At 44.2% G+C, this 16126-nt stretch overlaps 1 protein-coding gene across 12 annotated transcripts in view; it reads right to left on the reverse strand.

Moving 5' to 3' along the window:
- The window catches only part of HDAC4 (histone deacetylase 4), a 124863-nt gene that overhangs the window by 88565 nt on the left and 20172 nt on the right, over positions 1 to 16126 (reverse strand). For 10 of the 12 annotated variants that reach the window (XM_028704255.2, XM_028704303.2, XM_028704282.2 and 7 more), the window contains exon 2: positions 8682 to 8924. The exons of the other annotated variants lie outside the window; for them this stretch is intronic. In XM_028704255.2, the coding sequence (XP_028560088.2) occupies positions 8682 to 8703 (22 nt within the window). In that variant the 5' untranslated portion in view covers positions 8704 to 8924. The remainder of the gene's footprint in view (positions 1 to 8681; positions 8925 to 16126) is intronic. 12 annotated transcript variants of the gene reach the window in all.

Below are 16126 nucleotides of genomic sequence, written 5' to 3' on the forward strand. Positions count from 1 at the left end.
CCGGCCACCACAGCTGAGAAAAGTGGAGGGCAGCACTGCTGCAACTCTCCTCTCTCTGCCCCCGGGGGGTCAGGCTGGACACAGGAGTAGAGCTGCAGCTGGCAGCGTTGGGCCAATGAGGGAGCCTGTTGTTGGAGGCACCTGGTCATGCCCCCTCAAAAAAAATATGCCCGCGGCCACAGTCCTCACAGCTCCCACACACACTACGCCATTGACCCACGTCACGCTGATCTTTTCGGGATGCTGAAGAGATTAGTGTAAAGGCGGCTTTCCAAGAAGGTCCTGCCCATCAGCTGGCATCACTAGTAGCATAAGCAGGTGGGCAGGTGGGCATGGCTTTACAGGCCAAATTGGACTCCCCCCCCCCAGTGGGCCCAGACTGGCCCACAGGCCAGAAGTTCCCACCTACAAAGTGTAGCCATAGCCATACGCGATTTCCTCAGGAACGGAAAGTCATTTCCAGCTGTTACCACTATCTGATCATCCAGATATAAAGCTGAATCTAGCAGCACCCCTAAGCTGCAAACCTGATTTTTCAAGTTGAGTACAACCCCCTTCAACTCCTAATCCACAGTCTCCCTCCCTCCTGACCAGGAATACATCTGTCTTGTACTGAGCTTCACAATGAGAACCTTGAAGCACCAGTTCAGAACCCCATTTTACCACATCTCACATATAATTTAGTAAAGAAAAACAACACACTGGGTCTAACTAGAGAGAAATAACTCGTTATATCATTGTAGCTGAAAATGATACTCCCGACTAAAAAAAGTGGAGAAAAAGTCAGCAAATACAACATTCTGAATGCAAATCACATTTCTCTTTCTACAGTCATTGGCCAACTGAATAGTTGTAAAGGTCAGGAGTGTACAGTGCAGACTAGAACAGTGCAGGTCATAGAACATTGAGAGATAAATTTGGCAATTGTGAGGTAAAATGTCAGAATAGTTCTTATTCAGTAGCTATTATGCTGTGCTCTCTTTGAAAAAGATTTGACTATCTCAAGTTACTAATGGCTTCAATGACCCACTAAAGAAAAAAGAACTCTGCTAGTGGCCAGCCAGAAGAGAAAGGAACCTTCCTCCAGTCGCTAGACTTGGCCAGCAAGATACAAAACATTACACGGCAACCACCTACAATTCCCAACGACAAAGAATAATTCGGAAGAACAGAACAAGGAAAACTGAAGTAAAAGGCAAAGAGGACAGGATAAAATGGGGGTTCACAGAGGCTATGCTTCTTATATAGAAGGGAACCTCACAAGTCAAACTTTCTGTTTATGGTTAGCTGAACTTTCTGGTTCTCCTTCAGCAGAGCATACATTTCCATTCCACCTTAAGGAACAGACATGGCAGAGCATACATTTCCATTCCACCTTAAGGAACAGACATGGGATTGTTACATGTCACGTGTCTGTTTACATTCCAACACAATATGCTGGGAACTTCCGTTGTGTGTATAGCTTTTGCTTTTACCTGTTCTCTCTGAGACAACATGAGAGAGCGACATGTTTCTTTGTCCTGATTTATGATTAATAAATCTGTAGTTGTAGTATGCTTCCACAAGCCTCACGCCTATTCTGTATGCGTAGTTCGATCTGCTGATAGTGTGTCGTGGCTCAGAAGCCCGGGGCGCTGATTTACGTCAGAGCAGAGGCAATGGTCTTCACAGTGGCACGGCTGGAAGGAGTCGGCCGAGCTGGGACTAGCCAGCTGGCCTCCCGGCCCTCTGGATGCCGACAACGTCCACTGAGGGCAGGAGAACCCCTATTCACAGAACTTGTTGCAAGATCCTCCTGCCAAAGGATACTTCCACCAAAGCATAGATTGGGTGGCCATCTGCTATGGGTGCTTTAGCCAAAATTCCTGCATTGCTGGTTGGACTAGATGATCCTTGGGTCCCTTCCAACTGTACAATTCTATGATTTTCTGTACCTTGCTTTTGAGCATTGTGTATTTTGCAGTGATTGAGTGTGAAATCATCACAAATTATAACCAGGCAAAAGTTTCCTATTTTTCTCTGAGAGAGCATTTTCAGTCATTTTGGATTGTCATCTCCCACCAGTAGGAGGCAGGGCCTGACTATGAGGAGGAGTCTTTGTATTGGGCTCCCCAGTTCTCCTTTAAGTGCACCTTACTTTTAAAATTATTTCTATCTATCTATCTATCTATCTATCATTCATTCATTTCTAGTTGTTTATTCTCCCCCCCCATCCCAAGGAAGACTAGGATGCACATGAATGGCGATTTCAGGATATCTAAAGTTCCAGCCTCTCCACTTTTCAGACTGAATGGATGGGTTAACTGAAAGGAGGAAGCTGTTTGCTTTCTCCTGCCTTTTTGCCTTCTCCTTTATGTTTTCTATGAAAACATGTTTATCCACCTTGGAGAATTCATTAAATGTGGTGGGGTGAAATCACAAGGCCACTCTACATATGTCCTGTAAGAGGATGTGGATGTGACCACCCCTCTATTATAATTATAAATTAAATTTCGATACCTCCCTTCATCTGAGGATCACAGGGCGGTTTACAATTTAAAGACACAAAAATACATACCACAGTAACAAACAAAAATAATAACTCACTCCCCCCCCCCCATGATTGTGGGCATGATTCCCTATTGAACATCAATTTTACTCGAAGCCTGAGGACTATGTGTCTGGGTGAACACCACCACATTCCCTCCAAAAGGCCATAAACCCCAGCAATCTAACCTGCCTGGACAGGAGGATAGGAGAATTTTGTATGTGTGTTTGTTCATGTTGACTTGCTGTGTGTGTGCAACAAATATTTAGTCCTGCAGGAGGGGTGCCATTTACAGAAAACAATGAGAACTGGCTTGTAGCAGGTCATCTCTTGTGAACGCAGAAATGTAAAAAGCCACACAGTTATGAATACAGCCAAAAAGTCATGTGAGGAATTAAACACGGTATTGTACTATGTTGATCCTTCCATCCAGGCAAGCATATCAGCTTCCCAGACAGAACAACCCCCCCCCTCCTTCCCCCATACACTGTTCTCAAGGGCACATGAGGTGGGAAGCCTCCCTTGTGGAAGCAGAAGTCATTTGAATCCTGCTCTGTGGGACTGAGGTTGAGTAAGGAAAAACAGAAGCCTTGATAATAATTAAGAAGTACTACTTTTCTATAAGCAATACTTAACAGTACACCTGTCCCAGATCTGTACTTGCAACACCACCAATACACACAAAGAACTCGTTTCCATCACATCCATGCCGGACTGCATGATTACTTCTGTTATCCTTTCCTTCCTCTGTCCTGAAAGTGATGGCTTCATTTATTATTACTATTTATTAAATTTGTATACTGCCCTTCATCCGAAGATCACAACATAAAAATACATAGTAATTCATGGATGTGGTGGGCATGTTGTCTCAAAACATAAGGAGTGTGCTTTCTTTATCCAAGATACTCATTGCCTTTCAGCTCAACTGCTGAGCAGACATTGGAACAGTGGCTTTCTAAAGGCAATTAAATGTGAGGGAAAGCGCATCCAGGCATGTAGAGCAGATGCCCTTGTCTGAGAGAACAAGATCCATTTTCTATTCATGCCAGAACATTTCCCAGTGCTCTATGCCTTTTAAAAACTTGCCTACTTGCATGATAGACAGAAAAATTGAAAAATTGTAATACATTTTTGTTGAAATACGTGCAATACACTAAAATGTAAAGAAATTGTTCCTTCAGCAGATTCCTGAAGAACACAATATTACAGACAACCCATGCATGTTGAATGACAAAAGTCACCAGCCATTATGAAAAAGTTTGAAGTACTAGCTTTACTCAAAATAATTCAACTGTTTGTCAGGGGCTGGAAGACATTATACAGCCAAATCACAATCCCAAACATTGATAAATATTTTTGTACTGCAAATGCACATTGGGAAGCAGCAATTTGGGAGAGATATTAAATGAAAAGGATGCTTATCCCCATGAAACATCCCTAACAAATGCCAAAGATACAGCTGCTTTTCTACAAGCAAGGCTTCCAGATCAGTTTCCAAAGCAAACATGTGAAGATGACACAGTTTGGAAGCACATCTTAGTAATGTAAAGGTTTGAATATACCCTCTTGGCGTGGTGCTCTGCAGTTAGAGAAATCATTTATGAGTCCTCGGTCCAAATCCTGAAATGCTTCACATCTTTTGAAGAGTAATGGTCTCTTCCATGCCCTCAATTTGCCCAGCAAAATTTGCCTACCAAACTGGCCAGCCAAATGCATCACAAACACAGCAGGTGGATGGCGAGAAGCAGAATATCACCATCCGTTGCTCTGGACTTGCGAGACATTTCCAAAATGCCACGCAACCAGCAACGCCCTCACACTTCCCTCATAGTTCGAGAATAAGGAGGTGAGCAGTGTGAGAAACTCAGATACCTAATCTACTTCCCAAATTGCCCCTTAAACCTAGGTTACAGCTACTGCAAAGCTGAAAATGAATTGTATATATTGTTAACACAATAAAATTCAAAAAGCGTAATGAGGTTTTCCCACTTTTTTAGCTTCTGTTTCGATTCCCATTGGTTATTTCAGGTGCATTTTGCGGCCTTTTAAAAAACAGAAGCAATTAATATTTCCAAAAAGAAAGCATCAAAAGTATCCCAAACCATACCATTGTATTTTGGGCAAATTAATCCAGAATAACTACCATTTCCTGATTCCGTACTAACAACAGCACACACACCGGCGTGTTGAGTTGGGCCCAACATTAGGGAGGCCGTCACATGTGCATGGGGATGCGGGTGGCGCTGTGGGTAAAACCTCAGCGCCTAGGACTTGCCGATCGTCAGGTCGGCGGTTCGAATCCCTGCAGCGGGGTGCGCTCCCGTTGCTCGGTCCCAGCGCCTGCCAACCTAGCAGTTCGAAAGCACCCCCGGGTGCAAGTAGATAAATAGGGACCGCTTTATAGCGGGAAGGTAAACGGCATTTCCGTGTGCTGCGCTGGCTCGCCAGATGCAGCTTGTCACGCTGGCCATGTGACCCGGAAGTGTCTTCGGACAGCGCTGGCCCCCGGCCTCTTAAGTGAGATGGGCGCACAACCCTAGAGTCGGACACAACTGGCCCGTACGGGCAGGGGTACCTTTACCTTTACCTTTTACACATGTGCATGACGTCACATGCCTCACCCCCGCCCCAGTCCAGCCAGGCCTGCTGGGACGCATGGGCGTCCCTTTGAGGAGCGCCAGAGCGCCTTCCCAGAAAGCGCTCTGGTGATCACAGCAGTGTGCAGGGAGGGTGAAAAATGCCCTCCACGCCTCCTGCACCCACCTGGCGGGCCAGCGCTTGCCCGAGAATGCTGCGTCTCACGGCGCTGCCCAGCTGACCTGACCCAGGAGCTCCCTCGCACCTGCAGCCCTGTACAGACGAGGGGGGGTGGCCCGGCAATGCTACTGCCGCAGCCTCTCCTCCACTGGGCCAGACCTGACTCAGGAGCAGAGCTGAGGCTGGGCTCGAGTGCTTGCCTGGGGGCAGCGGGGGATTGTTGGAGGGGCTCAGCTCCCTGCCTGCAAATATTGAGGGGGCTGTAGCCCCTTCCATCTACTGTAGCTGGTGCCCCTGCCAACACATATTACAAGCCTGCACAACTGATTGAAGTTCTCACCCTGGCCACCAGGAGTATTGTGTATGTAGTTTTCACTCAGGTCCACGTCAGTTATTTTAGGCGGGAAACCCTGGGTTGTTGTTGCTACAATGTTGACAGCCGGCTGCCTATAAAAGCAGGCCGGCTGAGCTGTTTGCTATTCAGTTCTGTTCCAGCTTACAAAATAAAGAGCTGCTTTGGAGAAATGGCTGTGTCGTCTGCCATGTCTACCCACTATTCAACACTTGAGTGTCCAGTCTGGTGTCCCTCAATACCCCCACTCCAACATTTGTTTTGTTTTTAAGCACCACTGTGAGAGTCTAAGGTAAATAACACTTTATTATATTTTAGTATATATGCTGCCAAAGCTAGCGTGGTAAATAACACTCTAAAATGCACTACAAGCAGTGACCGTTTTAGGCGTGTCCTATATGTGTGTATGGGGACGTGGGTGGCGCTGTGGGTTAAACCACAGAGCCTAGGACTTGCTGATCAGAAGGTCGGCGGTTCGAATCCCCACAATGGGGTGAGCTCCCGTTGCTCTGTCCCTGCTCCTGCCAACCTAGCAGTTTGAAAGCACGTCAAAGTGCAAGTAGATAAATAGGTACCGCTCCGGCGGGAAGGTAAACGGCGTTTCCGTGCGCTGCTCTGGTTCGCCAGAAGCGGCTTAGTCATGCTGGCCACATGACCCGGAAGCTGTACGCCGACTCCCTCGGCCAATAAAGCAACCCCAGAGTCGGCCACGACTGGACCTAATGGTCAGGGGTCCCTTTACCTTTATATGTGTATGACCAAGCAGGCGCAATGAACCCAGAAGTGACCCAAAAGTCACAAAATGGGGTGGGGCAGGGCAGGAGTGGGGTTTTTGCAGGCTTTTACAATAGATATTACAATATAGGTGCCTTGGAACTATGACGGAGTTTGAGGCTCAATGCCACTGATAATGCTCCCTAGTGGTTTATTAGAACACCACAAGTAAAACATGATGGTATAGGTCCAGTAAGGAAAACATCTCAGGATGCTTAGTACTGACAGAAACAGCGTATTTTTTTTTAAAAAAAATACATACTTCAATGGCGCACAATACTTTGTGCCCCAGATTTTCAAGTTTAAAAAATCAGTCGTAACCTTTATGAAAGAATATTAACTTGCAATCTCCAATAATGTTTCTCTGGAATAAAAAAGCTTTTGTAGTTAAGATAAAATGGAAGTATGGCACCCTCAGTGTGGTGACCTCTGACATTAGAATGAACAGAGAGCACCAATATTTGAGGTTATTTTAAAAGCAGCAAGTAAAGGGCAATAATTCAACTTTTACTTCAACTTGAATTCATTTCAGGACAAAACAACCAGCTACTACTAATTTATATTTACTTCCCAAATGTGAAAATTATATTTTACTGCATGGCACTTCAATATAAATAAAAAGTATATGAATAGCCCTTGAGGATATCTAAAGTTCAAAATAGCAACACAGCAATCAAAGTAAGTGGAGGAAAAGTTAACTCCTCCACACTATCAAAATACAGAGAATAAAATAATTCATTATTTTATTATAGCATTCACAGAACTACTAACATTTTCATCTGTTATTACTAGTGGCTAGCACAGTAGCACATAAAAATCACTATATCCTGTTTCTGAACCCAATACTACTACATGGGTGGTGTTTCTTGGTCACATCTATGCAGGACAAAATGTCTTTCATGCCAACATCTTATCATAACGTGTCATCTCCACAAGACTGCATTGAGTAGCTAAACACACAGCAATTTGTGTTAATTAAAGCACAGAAGATACACTACGGGGGGGGGGGGTAGCAAAAATGTCACAGACCAAGATATACATAAGACTGTCAATATGTGGTAACTTCCTAGCTATTAAAGGAGCAATTATATCAAAAATTGGGAGTTCAGAACTCCAAGTTTTGAAAAGTCCAGGTTTTGAAAAGAGCATGTACCCACATGATGAAAGCTTGGAAAGGCCCAAGCTGAGGGATGTGCTGAGAAACTTGAGAGACTGAAGCTGGCACAGGCTCAAAGAACAGGAACATCAGTAAAAAGAGACCCGACATACACAGAATCAGCACAAAGCAAAGTTTTGGGGAAGACAGTGTTCATGCCCTCAGATCACAGTAAGTAGAAGGCACAGGGACTGGAGGTATGAGATGCCACCCCAAGTCTAGCTGGTATGCACAAAGCTAGAGCAACAGCTGGCCAAGCTGGCCCAGTTGAAGCACACTGAAGGCTGTAATACAAGTTGCACTCCAGTGTCCCAATACTTTGGGGGCAGCAGATTCTGTAAGTCAGCTAGACAAAGCCTATCCAGCCCCTGTAGGAAGTTTTGAAGACACGGCTCCTTTAATTCTAGGCATCTTCCTAAGTTTCTGTTTGTGGAAGCTTTATAAATCCTTACAGAACACTTAGTCATACTTCTCCAAGGGTAAAAGGTAATGATAACGGGACAGTTAAGTCCCATTCAAAGGTGACTCTGGGGTTGTGGCGCTCATCTCGCTTTCAGGCCCAGGGAGCCGGCGTTTGTCCACAGACAGCTTTCCGGGTCATGTGGCCAGCAGGACTAAACCACTTCTGGCACAATGGGACACCGTGACAAGTGCCAGAGCACATGGAAATGCTGTTTACCTTCCTGCCGCAGCAGTACCTATTTATCTACAGTTGCACGGATATGCTTTCAAACTGCTAGGTTGGCAGAAGCTGGTATCAGAAGGGAATGGGGCAGATCTTGCAATTTACCAGGGACAACTACAATGACCCACTGCTTCAGCTTCCACCAACATCTACCCCCACTACTTTAAAACTCTTCATAATTCCTCAAATTCTTCCATTTGTCATTTTCACCCAGAGTACCCTGTTAGACTTCTCTATTCATACCTGGTCCCAGATCCTGCTACATGTCTAACATCCCTCGTTCTTTGCAAGATCCTGATTAAAATTCAGAGACGATAGGTTTCCTATCTTGCTCCATATTGTGTAAGTAGCCTTAAAACTCACATCATCTATCACGTCTGGTTTCCCGTGGTAACATTTTGTTCTAGATAGAAAGGATTTTTGACCTTACCTGGATGGCTTTGAGAACTCATTGCTAGCAGAATTTAAACAAGTGTGAGAAAAAGTGGCTAGCTTCTGAGCAGACAAGAGTCCTGGAGAGCTTCAGTGTTCCAATGGAACATAGAACGTAAATTCAGGAGGAAGCACATTCATAGCCACCAGATAAATTCCAGATCAGAAAGACATTCTATGTTGTGAAGCAACGCAATCCAGCAAGACGGTAGACTATTCAAGTTGTTTTCAAAACGTAATCCTGTAAAGAAAAAAATGTCAAATGAATTTGGTTTCTTGCATACAGTGCTCACGCTCCCATACTTTACTGCTTCTAATCATCTTACATTTTAAGACACAACAGATCATGATATACCCCTATGCACCTCTCTCAGCATTTCTCCTTTTGCCTTATATCACTCCCACTGTGCAGTCATTTTTCAGGGCAACAGGAAAGGGTTTTTTAATAAATGCATCAAACAGAAAGTCTCACCTGTTCGCCTATCAAGCAGCACTGGTTGAAATACAGGTTTTTAGCTAAATTCAGATATTAATTGTGCACATATGCTGACTCGGCCTCCCAATTTAGGGAGAATCTGCTGCTCCAGACACTCTAAGCAGAAGGCCTATTTTATGTTTTCCCTTCAACCCTCCTCCACCCCACCCTAGTGCCTCTCAAACTATTGTTACTCATCACCTGTAATTTCTCCTCCCCTTCTCTTTTCAGTTAACTTTTATCTTATCCCTTCTCCCAACAGAATATTAAAATCATGATAAAATATCAAACATTAAAAACTTCCCTAAACCGGGCTGCTTTCAGATGTCTTCTAAAAGTCAGAGAGTTATTCATTTCCTTGTCATCTGATGGGAGGGCGTTCCACAGGGCAGATGCTACCACCGAGAAGGCCCTCTGCCTGGTTCCCTGTAACCTCACTTCTTGCAGTGAGGGAACCGCCAGAAGGCCCTCAGAGCTGGACCTCAGTGTCTGGGCCGAACAATGGGGGTGGAGATGCTCCTTCCAGGTATACTGGGCCGAGGCCATTTAGGGCTTTAAAGGTCAGCACCAATGCTTTGAACTGTGCTCGGAAACAAACTGGGAGCCAACGTAGGTCTTTCTGGCGTTATATGGTCTCGGGGGCCACTCCCAGTCACCAGTCCAGCTGCCACATTCTGGATTAGTTGTAGTTTCCAGGTCACCTTCAAAGGTAGCCCCACATAGAGCGCATGGCAGTAGTCCAAGCAGGAGATAACTAGAGCATGCACCTCTCTGGTAAGACAGTCTTCGGGCAGGTAGGGTCTCAGCCTGCGTACCAGATGGAGCTGGTAGACAGCTGCCCTGGACACAGAATTGACCTGCGCCTCCATGGACAGCTGTGAATCCAAAATGACTCGCAGGCTGCACACCTGCTCCTTCAGGGGCACAGTTGCCCCATTCAGGACCAGGGAGTCCCCCAACCTGCCTGCCCCCCTGCCCCCCACCCCCCCAAAAACAGTACTTCTGTAGTTTCCGGGTCACCTTCAAAGGTAGACCCATGTAGATCGCGTTGCAGTAGTCCAAGCGGGAGATAACTAGAGCATGCACCACTCTGGCAAGACAGTCTGTGGGCAGGTAGGGTCTCAGCCTGCGTACCAGATGGAGCTGGTAGACAACTGCCCTGGACACAGAACTGACCTACTCCATGGTCAATGGTATCAAAGGCTGCTGAGAGTTCCAGAAGAACTAGGAGACAGATTTCACCTTTGTCCCTAGCCCACCGGAGAACTTCAACCAACGTGACCAAGGCAGTTTCAGTCCCATGATGAGGCCTGAATTCTGATTGGAAGGGATCCAAATGGTCCACATCCTCCAGGCATGCCTGGAGTTCTTCATGTCAGCACGGCTTAGGTTTGCAAAGTTGCATCTAAAGAAACTACAAGACTTCTGGAACAATGTCCTTTGGACAGACAAGACCAAAGTGGAGTTGTCTGGCCAAAATGTATAGCACCACATTTGGCCAAAACCAAGCACAGCATATCAGCACAAACACCTCGTACCAACTGTTAAGCAGGGTGGCAAAGCGGTGATGAGTTGGGCTCGCTCTACAGCCACAGGACCTGGGAACCTTGGAGTCATTGAGTCGACTATGAACTCCTCTGTACAGAGAAGTATTCTAGGGTCAAACTCGAGGCCATCTGCCCAAAAGCTGAAGCTTGGCTGAGATTGGGTCATGCAATAGGACAATGGTCCCAAAAACATCAGCAGATCTACAACAGAATGGCTGAAAAAGAAAAGAATCAAGGTTTTGCAACGACCCAGTCAAAATCCAGACCAGAGAGCCGTGCATAAACAAATGCCAGCAAACCCAACTGAAGCAACGGTGTAAAGAAGAGTGGGCCAAAAATCCTCCACCACAATGGGAGAGACTGATAAAGTCATCAGAAAACGATTACTTCTAGTTATTGCTGTTAAAGGTGGTTCTATTGAATCGTAAGGTGTACTTAGTTTTTCACACATGGCTTCTCCATCTTGGTTTTATTTTTGTTAAATCAATCTTGACACAGTGTAATATGTCCTGTGTTGTTGTTCATCTGAGGTTGTATTGTAAGACTTGTTAAGAAACAGATGATTGTTATTATGTCCTGCAAAACCACAGAATTCAAAGAGGGTATACTTTCTTTTTCCCATAGCAATCTCAGACTCAAAATAAAAAAAATAAAAAGACTATGCAAATGTAGAAGGTTGCCTTGCACTAATTTTGACTGCACCAAAATCCAGCTAAAACTTAATCTCTTCTTGCTGGGTGGCATTTTGGATTTCCAAATGTAGCACAGTGAACGTTGCCATAGCTACAGTGGAATTCTACAATAACTACTGCCTTGCAATGGCTTGATGCCTGTATACAAGCAGCTGAGCTTACTTAATTCACCACCCTTTTAAGACTCAAAAACAGCAACCTGTTTTTGATCCTGGGTTTTTCTCCCCAGTTTTTTCATAGCAAAAGCTCCCTCAACAAAGTGTGTTACCAATGTAAATAAATGCAGAGCAAAGAATGGCGCACTCATTCATCCCAGAAACCAGGCCACACTACACCCATGTACCTGGGAGTAAGCTCCATTGAATTCATAAGAAATTACGGTACTTCCAAAAAGAGGTGTATAGGATTGCACAGTAAACATAAAAGGAGCAATGGCACTTAAGCTCCAAAATCCAGGGAAGAGAGATACAAGGAACCAAAGGCACTGGAGAATATGGGAGGGGGTCCTCCATTAGCACCCCCAAAACCAATACTAATAGCAGCAATGGGACTCCACCACCTGGCCAAGAATCCTTCCACAATGGAATTATGAATTTTGCTCACTAAAAAAAGGGAACCACATATCAAAGGCAGTAGCTGCCATCGACTTTTCTGAGTGACTCAAAAACTGTAAATACAGTGAGGGGGGAAAGTATTTGATCCCCTGCTAAATTTGCCTGTTTGCCCTCTGACCAAAAAATGATCAGTCCATAATTTTAATGGTAGGTTTATTGTAGCTGTGAGAGACAGAATAACAACAGGAAAACCCCCAGAAACCCAGAAGACAAAAGTCAGAGATGGATGTGCATTATAATGAGTGAAATAAGTATTTGATCCCCTATCAACCAGCCAAATGTCAGGCTACCTGGTGTCTTCACTGTATGTAATGAGCTGAGATGAGAAGAACCTGCTGTAAGGGAGACATCTTACCTGTAATCCCAGCTCATTACAGTACCTGTACAAAAGACACCTGTCGACAGAAGCAATCAATCCAGCAGATTCCAAAGTAGCCACCATGACCAAGACCAAAGAGCTGTCCAAGGATGTCAGGGACAAGACTGTAGACCTGCACAAGGCTGGACTGGGCTACAAGACTATTGCCAAGCAGCTTGGTGAGACGGTGACAACAGTTAGTGCAATAATTCGCAAATGGAAGAAACACAAAATAACTGTCAACCTCCCTCGGTCTTACTGACTTGGAGAGGATCTGCAAAGAGGAGTGGGACAAAATACCTCCTGAGATGTATGCAAACCTGGTGGTCACCTACAATAAACGTCTGACCTGTGTAATTGCCAACAAGGGTTTTGCCACCAAGTACTAAGTCATGTTTTGCAAAGGGATCAAATACTTATTTCACTCATTATAATGTCCTGTTTCCTAAGCTATTGCTTGCTTACTACTTAGACTTCATTGTACAGGTAATAGATAATGTATGTATTCTCACTGAAATGTAACCATTCCACACGGAAACAGATGTTGACTATATATCTTGTTCTATCTTATCAGCTCAATGATTAAGCCCCTTTGTGGGAAGAAACACTGAGTTTACCAGAAAATGTCTGGGTGTTGACTTATGAATTGATGTTACTCCTATCAAATTCAAGTGATTGTAGAGAAAAAGACTGCATCTATATTTCTCTATCTATACACCTTATTGGGGGGCACTTGTCCTTGGTGATATATTTTTCTGTGACTTATAGAAGACACCAGACAAAAGTGTACCGTGACGGTTGCTGCCACAGTAGTGAAGTGTTTCTTGACAGAATAAATGCAAATCGAGTACCTTACAGAACCATCTCTCTCCCCTGTGGAGCTGTTTATTGAAAAACTAGTAATCAAGTATGCCTCATTCATAACCAACCAAGAAAAGGCGATCAATAATTCTGATGGTAACAAGCCCCAAATAAACACCCATTGGTTCTGCTGAATAGCTGCAAATTTAAGGCAAATCCATCCAATGCCAGATTAGGAGGACATCCAAACAGTCATGATGTAACTTCAGAATGAAATTTTAAAAGCATATTCATGCAAAACTTTATACAAAGGGTTACACGTAATCTCTGCTGACAAATCCCAACACAAAACTTACAGATAATTTCAAATCATGCAGGTATATTACTGTTAGTGACAGAGCTTTACTTTTAGTAGTTTATAAACTAATCAGACTCACACTCTTCCAAATGCTACCACGTCTTCCTGTAATGCATCACAGAGTATTAACACTCAGAAACTAGCTTAAAGTGCTATCCAGATAAAATCCAGACACAGAAATTTCTTACAAGATTGCCACATACTAAAAGCAAGCAGACTGCACACCCTCACTGCACAAAATATTAATTTCAAAACATAGTAAAACAAACAGGGGAAAGAACAGGCTCAGGTAAGTACTGTGGTGCAGCAGTCAATGAGGTCTGGGGGAGTTGGATGCAAATCTCCATCCAGCCTTAAAGCTCCACTGAGCGAATATAGCCCAGTTACTTTTTCTCAGACTAACAAACTTCATAGTGTTGCAAGAATAACATGGAAAATGGCAGAGTAGCAGGTATTCTAACTTGAGCTATTCTATTATAGATCACTGCTATATACACTTTCAGCTTTGTATTCTTGTAAAAAAAAAAAAAAAGTGTCCCTAGACATTCCGTTGTTGCGCCCATAACCCAGGTTTAATGTGCCATTTAGCTCCTAGCTTTCCTATCTCAGTTTCTAACACTGATTATTTGTACCCAGCACATCAGACTGAGTTGCCCCCCCAGCCACTCTGGGAGGCATATATATGGATACATAGCAGTGTAGAATGTATTCAACTGCATTTTACTCATAGATTTGTTGAAATTAATGAAGAGAACCAAGTTACATAGGCCCATTAATGTCAATGGGTTTACTAGAGTAGAACTTAGTTGAATACCACCCCATGTTCTTATTTGATAGAGGTTTTTTGTTGTTGAAACAATCCATCATGATATTCTACAAAACAGGGGAAATAACCAAACTCATGATACAAATACCTTACTATTACTATACAGTGGTGCCCCGCAAGACGAATGCCTCGCAAGACGAAAAACTCGCTAGACGAAAGGGTTTTCCGTTTTTTGAGTCGTTCCGCAAGACGAATTTCCCTATGGGCTTGCTTCGCAACACGAAACGTCTTGCGAGTTCTTGCGAGTTTGTTTCCTTTTTCTTAAAGCCGCTAAGCCGTTAATAGCCGCTAAGCCGCTAAGCCGTTAATAGCCGCTAATAGCCGTGCTTCGCAAGACGAAAAAACCGCAAGACGAAGAGACTCGCGGAACGGATTAATTTCGTCTTGCGAGGCACCACTGTAGTTAAAATGTTTGTCTGCAAATTACAGCTAGCTACTTAGAAAAACTGACAAAGTTTTAGAAGACTGGGTGAACTGTCCTCCATCTGATATCCTAAAGCAGAGTATTCCAAACTGTGTGTCGCGACACATTAGTGTGTCAGCTGCAGTGTGTAGGTGTGCCACATGCATGCTCCCCACACGCTTCCTGGGGCTGGAAAGGGTTAGCTTTAACCTCCAGTTTGCTAGTAAAACTGAATTACTGTGTCACAAAATTATGCATGTCCAAAAAGTGTGTTGCCAACTTGAAAAGCTTGGAAAGCTGTGTATTGTACAGTCATAGCCTGGGGTTGAATATGCTTCAGGATGAGCGCTTTCGGGTTGCGCTCCACGGCGACCTGGAAGTAACAGAGCGTGTTACTTCTGGGTTTCGCAGCTCGCGCATGTGCAGACAGCCAAAATGATGTCACGTGCATGAACAGAAGCGACAAATCCCGTTCGCATCCTGAGGTACCACTGTACACAATCAGGTATGCACACACCACAGCACACCCTGTGTAACATGTGGCAAGAAGCAGACACATGCACTTCTTATGTGTTGCTTTCCCACCCCCTTTTCGAAAGTAGATTGTGACAACCAGGCACTGATATACACTCCCATGGTCTGGTATGCAGTATAGATAGAGAAGCAATCTGTTTCCTTGCACCAACCAACCCTTAGAATATGTATTGAAACAAGAAATAAGATGTGTGTTTCAGAAATCATGCATTGCATTTTAAGCAGGGTTTTCAGTCAGAACAGCTTGAAGTACAAGCTTTGTGTAGGTTATTTACTCTGAACAAAGATCAGCAGAAGCTACAGAAGCTTTACTATTAATACACCATTGAAGGTGGCTATCAATGTATTAGTACAGTTTACATTTAATGTGTACAATAAATCGTTACAAATCCTGATTTGAACTCCATTCTACATCTGCAAAATGGGAACAACCATGACAGATGATATACCAGATGATAGAGAGAATTGCAGTTGTACCTCGGAAGTCAAACAGAATCCATTCTGACTTCCAAAGCGCAGCTTCTGATTGGCTGCAGGAAGCCGTGGAAGTCCCGTCAGACGTTCAGAATTCAGAAGAACGTTTGAAAACTGGAACACCCACTTCTGGTTTTTGATCGTTCAGGAGCCGGAACATTAGACTCCCAAGGTGTTCGGAAGCCGAGTTACAATTGTACTGAAATTAGGAAGCTTTGCTAACTAAACCACTGTGAACTTGAAAGACTGTAACAACGCCTGAAGTCCACTCCAAATATCCAACACTTTGCTCTGCTAGATACCTGAAGACACACGTGTCATCCAATATTTAAAAAAGCAAATGATGAAGCTTGCAGCACAA

Source organism: Podarcis muralis, chromosome 1 (assembly GCF_964188315.1).
Source record: "Podarcis muralis chromosome 1, rPodMur119.hap1.1, whole genome shotgun sequence".
Taxonomy (NCBI): Eukaryota; Metazoa; Chordata; class Lepidosauria; order Squamata; family Lacertidae; genus Podarcis; species Podarcis muralis.